This window comes from Temnothorax nylanderi, unplaced genomic scaffold (genome assembly GCF_030848795.1).
Source record: "Temnothorax nylanderi isolate EJ_2023f unplaced genomic scaffold, tnyl_v1.0 TNYL_tig0005_pilon, whole genome shotgun sequence".
In the NCBI taxonomy this organism is placed as follows: domain Eukaryota; kingdom Metazoa; phylum Arthropoda; class Insecta; order Hymenoptera; family Formicidae; genus Temnothorax; species Temnothorax nylanderi.
Window position 1 is genome coordinate 398,174 of NW_027249067.1, and position 21,001 is coordinate 419,174.

The 21,001-nt window shown below is 41.5% G+C and overlaps 2 protein-coding genes across 14 annotated transcripts in view; one reads left to right on the forward strand and one right to left on the reverse strand.

The window, feature by feature from the left end:
- Positions 1-21,001, reverse strand: part of LOC139775650 (uncharacterized) — a 131,255-nt gene that overhangs the window by 96,433 nt on the left and 13,821 nt on the right. The window lies entirely within an intron of this gene.
- On the forward strand, positions 1,036-6,697 carry LOC139775554 (uncharacterized). 2 transcript variants are annotated; one of them, XR_011718863.1, is made up of 6 exons: positions 1,036-1,414; positions 2,423-2,546; positions 3,102-3,252; positions 3,698-3,914; positions 4,562-4,966; positions 5,935-6,697. XR_011718863.1 is itself a non-coding variant. In XM_071711629.1 (5 exons), the coding sequence occupies exons 1-5, from the start codon at positions 1,170-1,172 to the stop codon at positions 4,686-4,688; spliced, it is 864 nt and encodes a 287-aa protein (XP_071567730.1). In that variant the 5' UTR covers positions 1,036-1,169; the 3' UTR covers positions 4,689-6,697. The 2 variants fall into 2 exon arrangements, 1 of the variants encoding a protein (XP_071567730.1); XM_071711629.1 differs by having other exon boundaries at positions 4,562-6,697.

Sequence of the window (21,001 nt, forward strand, 5' to 3'; positions counted from 1 at the left end):
TTTTATTCTATAGATTTTTACTTTAAGCAGTGTCCTCTTTAAGCAATCTAGAGATTATGTGTGATGAATTGATACAGCTCCGTACCCACTTCTCGCAGATACACTTGCCAAAAGCGGAAGACATTAAAATTTAATTCAAATAAAGCTTTCCGCGGTGCACTTGCGAATATAGTGATGTTTAAATATTTATACGAATCTCCACAGACTGCTGTCATAGATTTTGTGATAAAACAATGGAAACACGAATGTGTATTTTTAAAATATATCTCGACAAAATTTTACTCTCTTTCTGTCGTATCTGTTAAAATAGATTTGTAACTCTTATAAAAAATATATAAACTTTAATTAAATATTGCTACGTATTACGATATTTACGTGTTAAGTAGGTTAAAATCGTACAAAGTTAATGTGAGGCAATTATCCCCTGCTCTCTTTCTCCCTTTCTGGTAGGACTCCCCAGTTTTTTTTCTATCCACAGAAAACGATATTTTTAAAAAATATAATTGGGTCAGAAAAGAGCGTCTCGTGTTCTTTGTTTCAGCTGAACACAAAGCGTCTTTGTACATTGAATGTGAAAGGTATATTAAAGGGTCGTAAACAGGACGAAACAGTGACGCCTGACATTTACGGACGGATCGAAAGCTGCGCCTATCCTATATTTTCGACAATATCACGAGCTCATCCTGATCTATTGAAATCATTAGCATGAGTAATAATCCATATCCAAGTGCCTGACATTTCCTCCTACACATCCTACTTATTTGTGCTGACAATTGGACTAGCAATCGGACCTTCGCGGTTGATCCTTTTCCTCGCGCATATGCGCATCAATAACAATCAGGGACTTAACTGGCCGCATCGGGCGCCGCGTTCAGGGACACTTTTTGTTTGTACAATACAATCTTCCGACCGCCGATCTTCGTCGATCAATCTACCTCTTGCCGGCTATCTATTCTATCCGTCCGCCCGCGGCGACTCGGAGGCGCATATAAAAGGACCGTGGTGGAACGCGATACGAAGCAGTGTAGCACGACGTATGTCCGGTTTCGCGCCGATATCCTCTCGGGCGATCGATCTCGCGTAACGCGTTACGTACGTGTAGGACCGTTCCCTCTCGAGCAGCACACGTGAGATCACCCGTTCTCGGTTCACTGGCAACGCTATAAAAGATGTCGCAGTCGGAACAGGGCGGCAGTGCGCAGTGCGAGAAAGACATGTCCGCGTCCAAGAGCAGCTCGATGTTGCGCCTGAATCAGGAGGGCCGACGCGACTCCGCCGACTGGCAGGACCATGGCGACACCGACTCGGAGGTCAGCGAGAACGACTTCCTCACTAAGGGCGCCTTCCTGCTCACCCCCAGCCACGAGCTGAGCATGGAAAAGGCCGCCACCATCTGCGAGAAGATGAACTTCCGGTGAGCGCATCACTTCGTGGCAGGCCACCTCGTCGCCGCTCGGGACGAGGATTATTTCCCGGATCTCAAATCGCTCGACGAAAGAGACGTTAAACCCCGGGCGTTGTACCCCGATAACTATGACAAACGAGCTCCAAGTGCCGTCGGTTTTCTTAGTTGCTTTATCGTGCGCCTTGCACTCACTGATGATGATGTGTTCGACAAGTTTATCATTATCGCAAAAAGTTACACGCGTAACATTTGAGGACCGTACATTAAACATTGTAATTTGATTAAATTCTTGATAATAATTCTTCAGATTGATTGACCAAGACATGGTGAACATAGATAATTTTGTTTTATCGTCAAAACTACTGTAACTTCCTCCGTTCTTTAAAACGAGAGCAAATATCGAAACAACGATACAAAATACATTTTTCAAATTTAGAAAAACAAGGATTTATAAACAGATATTTACAAAAATTAATTATCTTACTCACCGATTAATTATAGTTTGTTGAAGATAAATTATAAAATTTTATGGAACGCGACAAGATATTTATATGCACAAGGACAGATTTATATCCAATTTTTATTTTTACTAACTTGTGGCATTAACATCGACTGTGCCTCGTCTAGATTACTTCGGCCTTCACTTAGTTTAATCCGCAAGAGAGTAAAGTACTTCGGGCCCGAATCGGATCTAAAAGTAGTTAAGTCAGTTGGCGCGTCGCGTGAAGTAGTAAAGGCAGTAACAGGTCCGACAATAAATCCATTAAGCCAACTGCGTCTGATGCTGTGTGCGAACGTTTTTGCGCATCGACAATGAGTTCATGCGTGACAGTGGCAAAAATTCATTCGCACTTGTTGGCGTCAAAGCTATACAGAACGAACTAACTGTTAACCGCTTAATTATTCTATCATGTAAATACAGAAATTTTTCATAGACTTGTGTCACAGACTTTTACGTCAAACTTTTCCTTATTAATTTATATCATAATCAAAACAACTTTCTATTATGTGATCTAGAGGTGCATTTTCTTTGACGAAGACCGCCACCGGGATTCTCTTCAAATTCAGCAACATCGAGGACTTTCAGGCGGTGTATAAAAAAGGCTTTCACAAAGTGACGGGTGCTCGTTTTTACAAAAAGGTAGATACTCCGTACCGATGCATTTTGGCGGCTTAATTACCTCTGCATTTATGGAATCACGGAAATATTTCGTCCTACCGATAAATAACGGTTGGCAAAGTAATTCTGTCACAAATAATTTCACGTACATTAGCGTTTTTATACTTTACATCCGGGGAGTGTTGCATTATGTTGTACGATTACTTGGGAAACCTTAATAAAGCTAAAGCACCTGACACAGAGAAATACCTTATAGCGCTTCTGCAACTAATCTCGGGATCTGCATGGATTCCACGCTCTCGTGGCACAAACACATGTTGCAGATATGCAACAAAGTATAAAGGGTGCTTTACGACAAAAATATTTTGATAGTGATTTACGTAAGCAACTTGATATTTAATTATTGCGTTACGTGATTTAAAGCTGATGATTGTAGAAATCGCTAAATATTTGCTCTATTCCCGCTTGTATTTTTTTTTTCTAAAATATAATTTCGCAATTCTTGTAACCGTTTTTTAATCTTTTCCTAGAATAAATTTGATGAATGATGTGCACATTATAATTTGTAATATATAGGTCGCTATACCGTGTAGACCGGCGAAGATCTTCACGGTCTACGTTCTAGATGTGCCCGAAGAACTGCCGGAGGATGATATTAGACACGCTCTCTACAAATATCGATCTATCGTCGAAGTAACCAGGCTACCCCTGAATACGGGAACTGTTTGTGAGTCACGAAAATGCTAATGCTTCTTCTCCATATTTCTCATACCGCGCGTCGCTCTTTTCGGGGGAAAGCTTCAGACCCTATACGCGTAACGGATACTGCTTCTCCTTTTACGATTTCAAAAATCTTTCCGCTTACATGTATTCATATATTTATATATTTTGCGTATGTAACTTAAGACATAATTTCAGTAAAAAATTTATTTTTGCGAAAAACCGTTCTACCTATCTGTGTTATTCAATGTCTCGAGCAATTATGTCTCTGTACGTTTCGCATAACGTCAACAATAGATTTTGCAGTTGACTTTATACTTCACGTATATATTCGCGTTTCGTACACGCGCGCGGTATTTATAATCGTTATTACTTTCCGTGACGCGCGACGCGTCACGAGCTTTCTGCCTTTCCGCAATGCATGCGATGAAATGGTGTGTTAAATAAATCAGTGAAGGCCATCAATGACAAGCTAAAGAGCGACGCGCAGAATCTGAACGAGCCGCCGACGATTTATACGGGGCCACCCGTTATAAGGGTTACCCTGGCCAGCGTGGAGGAGACCTCGATGCTGCTGAGCCGTGGTTTGGATTTTTATGGGGCCACATATTTCCCGACCGAAACGCCCCATCCAGCCGCTCAACCCCTCGCAAAATACAAAAACAACAGGTGGGAAGTGAATTCGTTCGTGCATGCTTGCTCGTGCGACGCGAGCCGCGCGTGATTCATTGAACAAATTCGCGTGGCCATGTTAAAAATTACGCGCAACACCGATATCGTTCCCGGCCGATATTTATTATCCGATATTTATTAACTATCGTTGCGTCGAAACTGCGCTCGACAATTCGCGGTATAATCGCGGTTGTTTAAAACACTTCCGTTACTTCCGAATTATACATATAGGACCGCTGTTATTAATTCACCCGTACAATGCGATCAAACGTGTTAAAAATGACTTTATATGAAAAGACTTTTCACACGAGATGAGTTGTTTGTTCAAATTATGTAGCTTTTAGTTTGATGCTCTCGGCTAATGTGATTTTCTCAATAAGAATCATCTATCTGTCGATGTTTCAAAACGTAGAATTCAAAAAAGAGCGAAATATAATTGCTATTAGCCTAAAACGCAATCTCTTCTTTAAAAAAATAAAAAGTAATGATAGCGCCATTACGCGATCCGCTCTTCTACTTCGCCGTAATATCTTTAATGGAACATTGCCAATAAAATACAAAAGGTTTGCGGGCATTAGGGGAAGAACGGTTCTTTTCAGGAAAAAAAAAGGAGAGAACCCCTTTCACGTGTTTCGCCATTGCAGATGGATCGAGCTGGCGTCGATCGGCACGGGACAAAGAGTGAGGGACCTACTTCCGGTCTTTGACAACGCGGGCTTCAACAAATTGCCACCTCCGGCGAGCCGTGTAATAAAACCGCAAAGAAACTGACACGTCCCCCGTCCGGCACCCCGAATTCTTCGGCCGCCGCCATCGCCGCGATCGATAACGGCGACGAATCGAGGGAGGCCGCCACCGCGAGGACGACGTTACGACCCGACGGCGACACTGATACAGACTACCTCGATCGAAATTCGGACAGTGGCACGAGGATCCGCTTTGAAGATCCACGATTTCAACGCGACTCTAACTCTTCGTCGATCGCGACGTGTGAAAGAACGGGGTCTGCCGCCGTACGTGTACGAGATAACGCACAAGAGAAGCGAATTGTAAGGAGATCACGTATTTCGAATCGAATGAACAATCTAATAAAAATCTACGGAGGAACTTGACGCAGAGACGCACACATTGTTTTTCTTCTTTTAAACAGGATGACTCGGCTATTTTATCTGCAGAGAGTATAGACATGTAACATACATGCGAATACTAGATTCATATTTTCCTCAGTGTAGATACACGCAGCTGAACAGTATACTGCTAATGTTAATTTACCTGACAAAAGCGAGGCGTGGAAATTCGTGAGATTGAATGACGAGAGTCTCGCCCCTTCAAGCGGGCGGTGGATACGACGCGTTGGACAGTTAAGCACATAATAATACGTCAGCGCGTGTCGCACGCTGCCTCGCCCTGTCGTTCCATTACTCGTGGGAAGGATATTGTTTATATCACTCGCGCCGACTCGCATAAAAACATTAGTACGTGCGTAGTAACTTTAACGCGTCACACTAATACCCGACATCAGCTTCGGCTCGTCATAATACTCGATCGAGGAGAGACGTTCAACGTGGTACACCAACTTACATTTCTACTGATGAGTATTGAAAAATTTTATTTCCGCGTATGTATGAGCTTTCTAAGAGACTTTCTATACAGCTATATATCTCGAAAAAGAGAACGCGGGTAACTGAGTTATCGCGTGATATATGTGTTAAAAGCGAATAACTTTGACTTATTTCATTCGCTTTATTCGAATGAGAGAGAAATCACATCTTTCTGTATCGCTCGCGACGAAGTGAAATACGAGAAATTTTTCCTTCAGATATATATTGTCTAATAATGTCACGTACTTTTTCGGATTTATTACGAATTTAATAAGTGCGTAAGAAAATTCTTCCTCTAGCCATACGTAATATGGAAGGAAGACTAATTCCGAAAGATTAATTTAACTCTGCTTGTTCCTCTGTATTATACAAACGAAATCCGGTTAGAACGTAAGTTCAGCCCATATATCTTTCAGATGCATATGCGACCGATGGAGGGTCAAGCGTAATGTGTAAGGGAAAACTGCGTTATATACGCTCGTGACTCGTAGAGCCATTTCTCGACACGCACACGCACCGTAAGATACACCGTGCCGGTTCGCAGGTCGACGTGATTTCTAATCCCGTCTACCTCGCATGCAGCGAAGGTTCCTATTTTTCCCGTTGGTGGAAAGGTCAGCGCCGCGATATCAAGTCGCAATATATATATATATATATATATATATATATATATATATATATATACATATATGAAATTACCGTTCCTATCAGTCGCCTACTTTTGCGCCAGTCACGCGACTAACATTATCTTAAAACGCACTAAGTCGATCACGGGCTAGAAATTAATCCGCCGCGCCGCGCCGGTGCGCTGATAATATATAATCAGGATTTCACGGAGTAAAGTAATCAAATCTTATACACTGTGGCTCACGTAAGGATTCGAACGTTATTCGATTTATTGGTGCATCATCGTTCAAATACTTTTGTCAAAAAATATAGAAATTCAAAATTAAATAAATAATTTGCTGCCAATGACGTTTTGATTGCTTTTCTAAAAAAATTTCTAAATGTTAAAATTACTTATACTAAAAGCTTCTTTGATCGCATATATTATATCACATTGCGAGTACAAACGATTGTAAAAAATTACTTTACGAAGATACTTTTAAAATATAAAATATATGATTCTTGTTAGAAGATCGCGTTCACTAATAATAATAAAAAATATGTTTAAGTATAGCTAATCTATTTTTCTAATAATGTGTTAATGACTCGATTTTATAATATTTAGGGATTTAAAAGCTAGTATTTATGTTTATTTATAATAATATAGTTATTAAAACAAGCATATATTAATATCTTTAATTTATGACATATAAATTTTCAAACTTCTAAATGTTAAATATTTTAAGAAAAGTCAATGTATTTGATTGCGTTAGATTAGGCAGTTTAAAATAAACATGTGTTAAAAAACAGTCATAATATTTTTAAACAATAGATCGACAAATATACAACATTGCATTAAGGAAATATTATTCATAAATATGAAATATTCATAAGAGGGGCCTGATAGACTTTAACACCGTTTAATTTATGTAAAAGAATGCACGTAATTAGAGGATAACAGAATTTGACGCGGGGAAAAGCTGAGCGAACGAGGGAACGAATTGGGGAAAAACGGTTTTCTTTTCTTCTACGTTCGAGTGAATCGCGAATAATCGTCGGTGCACATTCGCATAAACGTTCGCTACGCTGCGAACTTTTTATTACAGAGAGCGGCGTTATTCGATAATAACGATGAAATTTACTTTGTACACGTACAACGTGCATGCGCTTATTAGGATATTGTATATTATGCCATCCGTTACGTAACCCGTAATATTCCCGTTATATAAACGTCCCGTTGCAATTACGTAATGTCCATACGGATGGGACGTACACTTGACGGCGGATCGCGATATATGTAGCCTTGCCTTCACTCGCGTGAAAGTCGTAACGACGTTATTACCTCCTTATTAAAAGGATTACGATCTGTACCGATATGTCGCGTACTTATTGCTTTGCGGTACATTTATTTTAAAATTTCTTGCTTTATACTCGTGCACTAAGTGGCACGTGATTCAGACGAACGTAACAAGATTTTCTAAAATAAAATTTCTCTCCTTTCCTTCTCTCTTCCTCTCGTAATTTAAATTCAACGTATTCTAAGAATTATTTTCCAGTACTCGAATATAAAACAATCGCTTAGAGATTGTTGTCCTTATAGGTATCATTTCCTGTGAAATATAATCGTCGAGCAAATACCTCGAGAACAGAAGAGGAGAGAGAAGATTACCGCAACTAAATGCCGCGCGTTTATTTCTGATTATTTTCATCGCCGCGCCGACGGGGGCAAGAGTGACACTGCTTTTAACAAGGCGAGACTTTATCAGGAAAAGAGCTCGTGGAAAGAGAGAAACTTGGCCGCGATGAGTGGTGGTCACAGGAGGGTATAAGTAATTCTCCGAGAATGCTATTACGTCCTGCTGCGCCTTCGCTCGGGGGACGAGGGCTATTTCAACGCGTAATATGAGAGAGGGTGGATATGGGAGGTGGTAAATGTCAGCTATGTATGAAAGAGAGTGCCGCCATAGAGCGAACGTGGCGCGGACAGAGCCGGGTTATCCGCCATGGCGGGATGGGGACCGGGGGTTATCCATGGCCGTGGCAGGAAACTCGAGGGACCGGCGATAAATTGTACGTCTTCTAAAAAAATCTCAGGTAACTTAAAATATCGTACGTTTTTTGTCCTAAACATATGAGAGAAAATACCACCGCAGTCACGTTGCCGCACGGACGACACTGTTCGCTGTTGGCGAATTAGAAATTAAAGAATGAACGATGTTCTCAGAGCTGTACCTTTAAAATGTTTTCAGGCAATTTAATAAGCCACAGTAATATATATCTGTATTTAACATGTGCGAATATAATTAGGGAATATTTATATGATTGCAACACATAACAGAAACTTAATAAAATAAATTAATAATACACTTTAATTAAATTTTATATAATATTAATTTGATGACATCTGAAATTATACGCAGCTATTCTTGTTAATTAAATGTATTGTAAATTTCCATAAAATGCAATATTATATGCGTGTGTATAAATATTTACTTTATTATTAAAAATATTGTAAAACAAATCTGAGGAGAAGAGAATTGCGGCAGCACCTTGCTCTCTAAAGTGTGAAAAATACGTGGGGCAGCAACTGCCACCAATTTAGCGACTCCAATTTTGATGCAACGTGGATTTTTAGGACAAGTTAAAGTGAGAAACCTAGTTTTGTTAATGGCCGTAACTTTATTTTAGAGGACGAAGCCCGAGCGGGCAAGCTTCGCTCACCAACAAGTGCCATTATCACCGCCTCTCGACTCCGTAACCATAGACTAATTTCGCTTAAAGAGCCCGCCGGACAGTTAACCGGTTTTTTTAGTCTGCATCTCCGCAAATTTCAATTTTACGTGCAAAGAAATTTCTGAAAGTTAAGGACGACGTGTAATTACGTTTTCCCTTTGGCGACTATAAAGAGATACGGCGACCGCGCAATTGTCAAAACTTTTACCAGACAATCATATTAGAGAATATTCGGCACGTCAGTTTAAAGAATAAAAATCAAATTTGCCAATTTGAAATTTTTATGTTGACCACCTAGGTGCCAATTGTTTAATCCCGATATCATTCTTTAACCCGAATAAAAACAGCAAAACTGAAAAAATAAAACAAAACGATCGCATTCAGGCGAAAAAGCAATAAAATCGATCGAGACGAAAATCACTGTTAAAGCGGCTCGTTCGCCGGAACGGAAAGCGTGTCGAATCGATTAAAAATGTATGCGGAACGTGTGCTAAGCAGCGGATATTCGAGGAAAGGCCTCGGGGGATCAGCCCCGATGGCGCGAGCGACGGCCGTCCGATCTACGCCTATCAAGCGGGCGAAGGGGAACGAGAATCGATGGAGGATCGAAGGGGGGCTCGCTTGCTGCCAGGCAAGCTCGAATATTGCGAGCAACGAGAGGACGGAAGAAAGAGCGAGCGCGAGAGCGAGAGAGAGAGAGAGAGAGAGAGAGAGAGAGAGAGAGAGAGGGGGGGGGAGGAAGAGAGAAGGGCGGAACGCCTGGTAAGCACCTCTGAAGGACCATTTCCTCGAAGCTTGCGTTCCTAATCGCATCGGAGTCATCTATATTATTACGAGGCTCCTGCGCATAACCCTCTGAGCGCGCTATACATGGATGCAAAGGTCTCAACCTACAACTGACTTGGTCCCCCTTCCCTTCGTTTCCTTACTCCACCAACTATATCCTCCTCCGCCCTTATTACCCGCGGCAAAACTCTCTCCCTTCTCGTTCTATAACCCTGTTTCGATCGTTGTCGTTCTGCGGATCCCCGGCCGCGCACGTGCTCCTGCAGGAGACTACGGAAATTGTCAGCTGTAGTTTTCAAAGTAGTCTCAACCGGCGATCGTCGATTTTCAGCCAATACCGTAAAATGTGTCTCTTGAAATAAATGTTTTCTAGTATAGGTAGATTATTTTTATTCTCTAACACATAGACTATTAACTGCGCTAATTTTTTATTCAATCAACATTCAATATGTGCAATAATATTACTCTAAACTATTAATTTTTATGGAGATTTTCACGCAAATCTAAAAAGCCTGCAAAAACACATTTATTCAGTTAGCACAGCGCGCGGATTATTTTCGCGTTGATTAAATTAAACTGTAGTACACACACACGTACGTTTATAGCGAAAATAACGGGATTAAAAGAGAGAAAGGACGAGCAGATTTTCCACGTCAACGTCGGACAATAATCGATACGCTCGCTGTCTACCGGATAGTCGCACCTGTGTTTTTATTACATTGTAGTTCGCGCCGAGTTTAATTAGAGACTCCGCGGGTGGTAACCAAGCAATCTATCTGTAATGTCCCGCGGCGTCAACTCTCGTTTTCTTCCCATCGACTAATTAAATAAATATAGGACACGCAATGCACGCGCATTGGGTGTTCTCCGATCGATATCGAATTCTATGGCGTGCTCGTCTGATACGCGCACATACCGAAACCGTTTGTTAACACAAATCAAAAACCCGTCGAGAAATAAGAGACGCAGTACGGAGGGAAGGAAACAAGAACCGTGTTTAATTAGGAATGTTTGTTCTGTAATCAAGAAGAGTGTAAAGAGCAAAGCAAGCTGTTAAGTTTATTTCTTAATGTAATAGCTCCGTGAAAAACAATGTTATAATATTCGAACAATTCGTGGTTCAAATTTCAACATTTAGGAATTTTGTCCTCGTTTTCGCGGCGTCATCTTTATATAATTACGATCTTTTATAAAATGATACTTCTTTTATGTGCTATACCTATTTCTTAAAATTATTACATGCATTTTAATCCAAAGTATTACGCCCGGAAAAATATTGTAGATATAGAATATTTTTTTCTTGATTTACTAGTCACCTACTTCAAAGTGTTAATATCATAAACTGTCTGACAAATTTTTTAGCACGTACTCTCTCCTTATTCTGCCTCATTGGCTTCTCGACTCGCGGGAGACTGTTATTATACTCAACTTTCGAGGCGCATCGTCACGATTCCGCCAGGGTAAATAAGCGCAAAGAAGCTGGGAAAGACCGGAAAACGCGTAGGGGACCAAGGAAAAAAAAAGCGGGATTAGACGAAGGGGTCGCGTGAAGAAATAAGGAGAGCGGAAAAACAAGGACAAGGAAAAAAGTAAGGAAGGCAGCGAGGGAGAAGGCAGGAAGAAAAGGAAGGAGGTCAGGGAGAGCGTCCCCGGGATGAATATTAAAATGTAAAGTTCCCAGCAAATTAATCGCGTTAACGTCAGAGCATTTTCTCGCGTCCATCCTCTATCTCGCCTCCTCCACGCGTCTTTCTTCCTCCAGCTTCCTCCCTCGCTGACCATTCTATTTTTTTTTCCTGTCTTCCCTTCTCTCTCTCTCTCTCGTCTCGCGCCAACCAGTGCAGAGAGTCCAACTCTGCTGCGCCCCGTTGCTCCTGAATATTCATTAATCCCGCTTTCCTCCGTCGTCCGTCGGAAATGCGCGTCTTGGGCGAAATATAAAAAGAAGAGTAAATCTCCTTCGTGCCGGTCGTCACCTCCGCCGGCACCGTCGGCGTCTTCCAACGCCGCGCCGCGACGCGACGACGCCGCGTCCGTGCGAAACGGACGCTTCTCGCGTGCATGATTGCCGTAACGAAATTCTCAACGCGTTTTGCGTTGATATCGCCGCGAGTGTACGAATGCTGGATATACGGCGGATACGTGTGCGCGCGCCTGCCGTCGCCGCGGCGAAATCGCGTCCGGAGTCGCCGCGCGGAATTTACATGCTCATTAAAGAAATGAAGTTTCCAGTTTACGGCCCGGCTTACGCCGAGACGCCGGGACAGCACGTTTACGGGCTAACCGCGGACTTTAAAATTGCCGGCAATGTGACGAAAAGATAAACGAGACGCGCGACTTCCTCATGGTGGTTGCGGTGAGCGACGCAATGAAATTAAATGAGAGATATGGAAGCGAAACTCATCCTCCGATTTACACGATTCGCGGCCGAAATTGAAAAAGGTATGATTTCCGCTATGATTTCATTTAATAATCTGGGATTATTTTTATTTCAAATTGAAATAGACACGCGAAATGTTAATTTTCCAAGGCGTCCTCGAGAATTTCTTTTTTAGAGAGAGAAAGATCATAAGATCTTTTTTGCGAGTCTCTCGAAAGACGGGTGCGGACCTTTACTATGATGTATGTACTCGATATACGTTGGCAAGCAAGGGCGCCCCGACGCCGCAAGTCCGCCACGAGCGAGTCCCTGTCGCGACCGATTTACCGCAAATGGTTGGCCGCCAACCATTCCGGCCTCTTCAACCGCCAACTGTTCCAACGAGACATAATATTATCGCTGTGTTAAGTGCATTTACAGAAGTGTTTGGCCGCACGGGCTTCCACCTTGGACTCGGTGTGTGTATGTTTGCATGTGTTGATACAAAGAACACACGTGAAACGTGGGAAACTTTACACGTATACTATACGAGAAAAACTTCGTCGTATCCTTTATAATCGTTTTAAATTCTTTGAACCAATCGCGAACTGAATTTTAATTTGCGGCAGACAAGAATAATTTAACAACCAGCTTTATAACGGCCGAGTGTGAAAAGTATTGAGCTCTCCGCGTTTATATGAATTGTACATCGATTTGATTTTAAAGCATTATTTACTTATAGCCAATTATTTGTTCTTAAAAATCATACTTCCACGAGGTAATTTTGTCAAAGATTGTAATTATATTAATTTATCTTTCCTTTAAGCACAAATCGACTTTAAATTCAGTTGAAAGCTGAGTTCTGTAATATCCTATACACGTGCGTGTTTGTATAACTTTGGATTACAATGACCAGCCGGCGCGAAGAACAGCGACGTGTCACATTTATGAAATCAGGATTCAAATTTATTCGGCGGGATAAAGAGAAGTTCATTATAGGTGAGGCTTTTGTTACTGTCCTCCCCCAATTACAACAGCCTTTGTCGTCAAGTTTGTTAAAAGCCTGATCATGCGTGCGTGCCGCTGACGCGACGACAATGTCGATCGCGAGAATGGGGAGACGGCGTTAATACGATACACGTTACTTATCGCAATTAACGTCGATCGATCAGAAATTTGAGAGATCGCGCACAATTAGAAACGATGTGGTAAAATTATACGTATTTGTTTTATCGGATAGTAGCGATGCCGTCTGAAATAAAATCCTGCGAAAATAGTCGGAAATTATTGCTATCAAAAAGAGTCGCTCGAAATCTATTTTCTTGTCGACTCTAATTTCCAATACGGTTTTCGTAAACGTACGTTCTTTTTTTAAATTGTACTTTTTGTCGCCATGCGTTTGTAAATATAGTTGCAATCTTTCATATTATATCGTCCCCAATATGCTAATGCCATGAATGTGCGATTCGATAAATTTTGGAAATTCACAATTTCAGATTATTCTGGAGATTAAAATTTTTGAAATCTTTTTGCAGATGTCAATTTTTATTAACTTTAACTACAAAATAATTTTTTATTTCTCCCTCCTCCTTTAGTCATAAAAGCACATTCATGGTTTTGGTATAAGAGGGACGATATGTAGTTATGTCATATAATTTTTGTATTATTGCGCTTTCATCATTAATTATATCTTCTATTTTGTTTTCTCGTATTCGCGTATGTCCACGGTATGTTAATATAACATTAATTTTTTTAAATAATTACATCAAACTTTATTGCAAAAAGTTCGCCGGCCAAAAGGATAATACAAAGAGAGAGAACGAGAGAAAGAGGGAGAGAGAGAGACGAGTATACGATTGACGTTACTTCATTCCCATTATAATGGTTCACGCTACAGAGAAATAGCATTAAAAGCGCTGTCCAAAGCACGCTGGAGCAGCGTTGCGCATCGGGCACAGGTAGGCGGCCGGCATAGCAAAAAAGTGATTATGTACACGGCCGTGTACCGCTATCGCGTCCCCTTCGGAATTCACCCATACATACTTCTCTCCATAGGAACATCGGCACGTATGCAAATCGCGCGCTAACGTTTAAATCGCATCGCGGATCTGCACCGCGCGCGCGAGAGAGTGAGAGAGAAAGAGAAGGAAAAAACGAGGCGGGGGAGGGACGCGATGGGGTAGGAAACGAGATAGGCAAAGGGTAGCAAATGAGGGGATTCCGCGGGTAACTCGATACACCGCCGTCGTCATATTTTTACGGCCGCTGAAACGAAACACTTAAAACGCGGCGGCGGCGGTGTATACGCGTTATTACATTTACGCGATAGATCATACTAATTGCGGTGTACAACGAGAACGGCGGTCGCTCGTAACTTACGCAGCCTGGTTACGAGTTTGCGAGAGCCGCGGCGAGAGCTCGAATCGCGGCGCCGCGCCGCGCCGCGTCGGGATACGTCACGCTAATCTGCGAAAATTACGCGGAATTTATTTTTCTTCGGAAAACGTGCCCTCGCCGTTTTCCACCCCGTTTTGATTTATAAATAACCATAAGCGTGCCGTTACCATGGTGAATTGCACATGGAATTTCATTTGCGACTGTCGCGCGCGTCCTCGAAAAAGTCTGTCGCCCCCGATGACCTCCTCTCTCTTCTATTTCGTCCGCCCGCGGGCGCGGAAATTTTGGCCGAGCGATCGACATTTGCAAGCTTCCGCGAGAAGGAAATTTGGCACCGATGGATAATAAAATGGTACGTATAGTGCAGGATACAAATGTCTATCTTACAAATAGCCCGAATGGCTCGCATTAGCATTGTTGGACGTTGAAGCATGGTGGCGGATCGAAGGGAGGAAAGGAAGCACCGTCGCGAGTTTATATCTACATATTTCCAGGGAAAGAGCTTGAAATATCTGAGACGTGCATTTCAGTGACGTTGTAAATGGCGAAACGTTACGAAATGAAATAAATTATTGCGGTAGTACGTTATAGGCATTTTGTATAGAATCAAGACTCTGTTATGAACAAGGGTAATGTTGGTTGAAGTTTGAATAGTAAAACTACGCGAGTGATTTTTGTGTTTAGTACATAGAAATCAATGGGAGAGCAGTTCAATAGAATTACCGTGTCGTTATATAACATAGACCGAATGAGTCGCGTTTATATGGTAGAAAGCAGTAACGCACGTTCGCGACGTGTATATTACGAAAGTTTTGATGCTCACGAACGCACATGCGCACCCGGTATATATATAATAGGGTTAATAGGTATATATACTAAAAGCTTGACAACCCGTGGTAATCAAAGAGAGTTTCACATATTTGAACCTTCAAGTTATGCATGCAATCTGTCAAATTTAAGAAACCCTCTTATGCGACGATGCGACAAAAACAATAAATTATACCTCTATCCACAAGCAGATCCGCAGTATCGTGTTTATCTTCAACTTCGTTCTTTAATTGATCTTTTCAACTAATTGTAAGATAATTAAGTCGATTTTTTTAAATCAAATCAGATTGAATCTTTCTTTCGGTTTTAATATTTAGTTTCTGATATCTTATTGTTAGATAATTTTTTAATTGAAATTATATTACGATAAAATAGTGAAAGAAACTTTCTGTAACACAGAAAGTAGGTACATACATATAAACGTTAATTATACATGTGTGTGAATCTTTTAATGGATTTACCACACACACACATAAAAATTGTACAGTCTTTATCGTGAAAAAACAATGAAAGAAACTTTATCCTCAAGATAAAAACTATATGTAAAAGCAGAGAATGCGATCTGCGATCGCATTATTCGAGAACCGCTGCTAGTCGAGCTTGTTGCAAGATTATAACACGCGTGTAATGCAGGAATCATCTCGATCCATGCGCGCCTCTTATGCATAAAATTAACAACTTACAAGGGGATTTCGCCGGCTGAGTATACAATTGCGAGGCATCAACCAGCTTTATTCGTGATGAACCAATTGAAGCAGCACGATTGTATGCGTGATAATATGCAGTAAGCGGCCACGTCGGGATTTACACACAGACGGGATGAATAACAAGAGGCACTGCGAGAGATGGAGAATCAAGCTACAAACTTCCGAAACGAAGATTCGCTAGTTAGTTAAAATCAAATCGTCTGAATATGAAGATTATTATAGGAGCAAGAAACATGGATTCGAGAAACCCGTTATTCTTCTTTTATTATTTAAAGTAATTTTATAAATCCAGTTTTTATTAGAAGGTTTCATGAGATCAATTTGGGATTAAATTCTTGTCTCTCATATTTATATTTAAAACTTCAATCTTTTCAAAAGTGTCTGTCACAGGCATGTGCACTGATTCGTTTCTATTTCTGCGGCATTATGGAACCAGAATATAATTGATCGAGTGATATTACCGCGAAGTGACGTGCTCCGACGTAGCAACGGTCGGTCCAGAAGTGGGCTTTGCGATAATTAACCAGTCGTTATAATCCGTCGTTAATTACGTGCGGATACAGAGGAAAATATCCCGCGTCACGCGACAGCGGGGACGATAATTATTCCGTGTTCCATCATGCAGCACGCATGCAGCCGCGTGTCACGCGCGTAGGCACATGAACGCAATACGTAAACGATTAATTATCCTGCAGCCAGTCGTCTTACGGTCCTCATGCCTGCATTCGCACCGTTCGACCATTAGCCTATCTCTATCTGCGACAATGTGCGACAACGTCGTCCGGGTACATAGATAATAGCTTCCGAGACGTATATGGTATACGTCTATGTGCAGATATTGTAATTAAATTCAGTAAATTTAAGTCAATAAGTACAAAAATATACGAAAGCCAATTCTGATAAAAGAAGGATCACTTCATATTTTTCAACGAGACATGTCCTTTTCGTTAAATATATATCTCTATATTATTTTCAAGCATCCGAAATATCATTTCCTCATATTTTGACAGCGTCTCTTTAAATCCGTCACTTGACCTGTAGGTCAAAGTGCAATATTCTGTGAATCAAGTAGACCTATATATTTTCTGCGAAATGCTAACGCAGTTTTTGGACATTTCGAAGATAATAGAACAGGACTAATGTATAAAAATAGATATTAATGGCAGTGCATACGCGATTGTTGTATTATTGTATTCTCCACGTGCGTTCATGTGGCATAATATGGCTATTATAAGCGAGAGCAACTAATTGTTAGATAGCCGCAGAGCTCGGTATCGTATCATGCATTATGAAGGCCGGTGAAAACGCTCCCTGATATACGTTCTACACGAGTAATTTCGGTAATAACGAAACTTCAAATACGAGCGCACTGGTGGCATTCAATAAAACTGCAATGGCTGTTCTTTCGCGACAAGAGCGGATATTTGAACGCAACATTTGCGTCGAACTTCGAACTGATTATTTCCGTGTCACGACACTTTTGCGAAAAGCCGAAAGAATCGCGCGTTAATTCAGTACCGGGGGGGAATGTTATCGGCGAAACTTTCGGCGAATTACACGCTTCCTTTCCTGCGCTGTACACGCAAAACTTTCGCGTATTCTCTTCCTCGATAGCAGCCCCCTCGTTTGCCATGCGACGTGGCTTTTCAGAATCGGCATCCCGGAGGAGAGAGAGAGCACGAAGATTGCCATCTTCGAGATTTAGTAGGCCCCCGCACGACGATACCGTCGCGACTCGACGTAAGAACTTTCGAACGAACGAACGAACGAACGAGCGGCGAACTTGGAAATTTTCTATCTTCGTGCGTTCGACGTTTACAGTCTATCCTCGGGGTGCGACCGAGTCTACGCCGGCAATAAAGTTTTAATCGACGATGATAATTTATGAGCGCGCCGGAACGCGCGCGCCGCGCGCGGAAAGAAGATCGAAAGGCGGCTGACTCGACCCTGACTAGTCTCCGGAATTTCACGTGCCGATAACTCACAGTTAGAGTTCGTTAACGAGAAGTCGTCCATTAACCGCGAGAATGCTTTTAATGTAAAGTGGACGAAGTCGTAAAGCTTCAGGCGTGCGCTTGGGTGTGTGCACCCCCATACGTAGATCAAACCTCCATTCCCCGGCCACATCGCAACTTCTCGTTTCGCTCCCTTTACGATTTTACGCGAGCGTTCCCGCACGGAACGCGAGTAGTATCGCCTGCGGAATGACCGCGCCACCGCTGGAAAATCACCTTTAACCGCCATAATAAATGTCTCCGTATTCGTAGGGCTTTTTCGCGGCGCTCGGTCGTCTTTAAACGAAACCCCGGTCGTTCCATTTTAATCGACTCCGTCGCGTCGGTTAAATCAGAGCGAATTTTTTTTTTAAATTGCGAAATTCGAAATTCCTTCGCGTATATTTCACGCGGATTAGTCGCGGAAAAAACGACTAAAGTGCTGTCGATCGTTCAGCGTGGTAATTTTTCATCGCGAGCACAAAATGCTCTTAGCACGATTTTTATATTTTACCGACTTGACGAGATCTCACTTATTCTTATTTTCTTATTGAAGAAGCTTTGATCTCGCCACATATTAAATCGAGAGAATAATATCTTCTTCAATAATATATTTAATATATGCACAATATATATTTCATTTTCTTATTAAGACTCATAGTTTTTATTTCTCGCTAAAGTTCTATGTCGATTTTAATTGTCAGGACAGATACGTTTCTCATGTGTAAACATCACAAAATATTCTGCCGTAATATTTCACAATAAAGACATTTTTAGTATCCCTCTGTTTGAACAATTTAATCGCGGGAGCCAAAAGGAGCGTTGACCTACATTGAGCGCACCGCTGAGTGCTGAATACTCCAGTTTATGGTGTTCACGCAGTAATTCGTTTAACGCAGATCAAAGTTCTGCGGCGAGTAAGTTAGCCGGCGTTAATAAATAGTTTAGCACCGAACTGCGAGTGGGCGGCAGTAAATTGGGAAAGTCAGAGAGAAAAGAGAGAGAGAGAGAGAGAGCGAGATAGAGAAAGGGAGAGAGAAAGGACGAAATAATAGCCATCGATAACTTTCGCGCCGCTCCTATTGTTCGATAATGCTCGCATATATTTTCGGAAAGCTTTTTCCGAGATGAAAAAAATCAAGATTTATTGTCCATTAATTGTAAAAAATCTGCGGCATGTAATAGTTTTAAGTACATATTCAAAATTAGTAAATTCTATTAAAAAATATGTCTAATATTATAAATATAGCATACATTAGTTATTTTAAGATGCGTACTATTTCTTGCAAAAGTTTCATCTTTTAACTACAGATGATTCTGGAGCATCTCGCATGATTGCGCAGCATAATTCTGTTTGTATGCTCCCCTACAATTCGCTGTATCTCTGCAATGCGTAATACTGCGCGATCACATGGTATAAATCGTAGGGTCATTTCGAGCCACAGAAGGCCCTAAGCAAATTTGCCAGTTAATGGATATGAAATTTACTTTCGACCCTTGTCTATACCGTAGAACGCTCGATTAACATAACGATTATTATAACGAACTTTCGATACGCTCGTCGTCCTATCGCTGTTTCATACTTCGTTACCCATTCCTTCGCCGTGTTATCGCATCGAGTATTGTGTTACAATTACCGATCCGAGTAACCCGGGCTTCAGAAAAAGCTACTGAACGGCGAGCGATAATTTTCATGAAAATATCGTGCAATTTCTTCCATGTATCTTTTTGCCGATAGAAATATGAATATTCAATTACAATTAGAGACATGGGCAACCCTAAAGGTACTGTCCGTTACGGTTTCCGGTAGCAAAATTACAACTGTTCGTAATTAATCGAAATAAAATGTTTGGGAAAAAATGTCTGGTTAAATTTGACTTGGAAAATGGAAGCTTTAACGTCGATATTGTGGTCTATTATGGTCAAATAGCAGACGGATTTGAATAAATCTAAAAAACGATCGCGAGTGAAACGGATTATTATTAGAAATAGATATAGTAATTCAGATATAAAATCCAGTTCCATATAACTTTCAAATCGCAGTATAATCAAAATGCAAAAAAAAGCAAGTAACAATAAGATAATAAAATACTATAAAAGGAAAAAGTGGATATTGATTGTGGAGGATAAGGTTTTGATTGCATATATGTCTCTGAACAGAACTGATAATATTGAATTCTGTTGTAATATAAGCGCCATAAACTGCCAACTGAGCGACATTTAAAATAAATTTCAATTTCCACCATTAGATCCGCAGTCCGATCGGAATATACCCTGTGTACATCTCGCCCGTTTCAACATTGATTTTTCCTCTACCTCTCTGCCGTTCCTCTAAATATTCTTCCCTCGAGCGAGCGTGGTCTGTAACCTCCGGCCGCGGCAAAGAGAGCGGCATTGTAAGCGGTGCAAGAATGCACGTGTATGCATCGGGAAAGCGACCAAGAATTATACGCGGACATGCATAAATGCAGCGACATGTGCGCGGATACATTCCCGGCTGAGATGAAACGCGCTGTAATGAAATTCATCGGCGGAAAAAGCGTGAGCGAAAGACGCGAAAGAAGGAGAGGAGCGTGGAAGAAGAGAAAAGCGGAAATATACGTGACGAAAGAGGAGGCGAGATAGTCGAAGCATTAATTTGAATTCCGAGTGAATTGAGTTCGGCCGCGCGCTCTCGAGAGTTCATCCTCGGTTCTGTCGAATAACATCGGCATCAAGACGCGTCTTGCCCGAATCGAACACCTTTATGACATCGTAAATCAATGGGCGCGCGTGTCCGTCGGAAGCACGACAGTGCAATCGTGCGGCAATTCTGTCGGTTCCAAGTTTCCGAGGCAACTTTCCGAGCGATCGGTAAATCGTCCATCGCAATCTCTGTGAACGTACGATGTGAGCGCCGAATTTCAACGTCCAGCGTTATCCTCCAAAATCCCATTATTTTATTACGCGTAATTTGCAGCGATATTGCACACGCGGGTAACATTCAACGAGATGATTGACAACCATTCTCGCGAGGGGGAAATTCGATATTAAAGCGTACAGGCAAGCGCCAGCTAAAATTCTTGCATTTCGC

Bases quoted from the DNA above. Each gene is read 5' to 3' on its own strand.
- LOC139775554 (XM_071711629.1), top strand. From the start codon at position 1,170: ATGTCGCAGTCGGAACAGGGCGGCAGTGCGCAGTGCGAGAAAGACATG. The intron at 1,415-2,422 runs GTGAGCGCATCA...TATGTGATCTAG, and splicing joins TGCGAGAAGATGAACTTCCG to AGGTGCATTTTCTTTGACGA. The intron at 3,253-3,697 runs GTGAGTCACGAA...TAAATAAATCAG, and splicing joins CCTGAATACGGGAACTGTTT to TGAAGGCCATCAATGACAAG.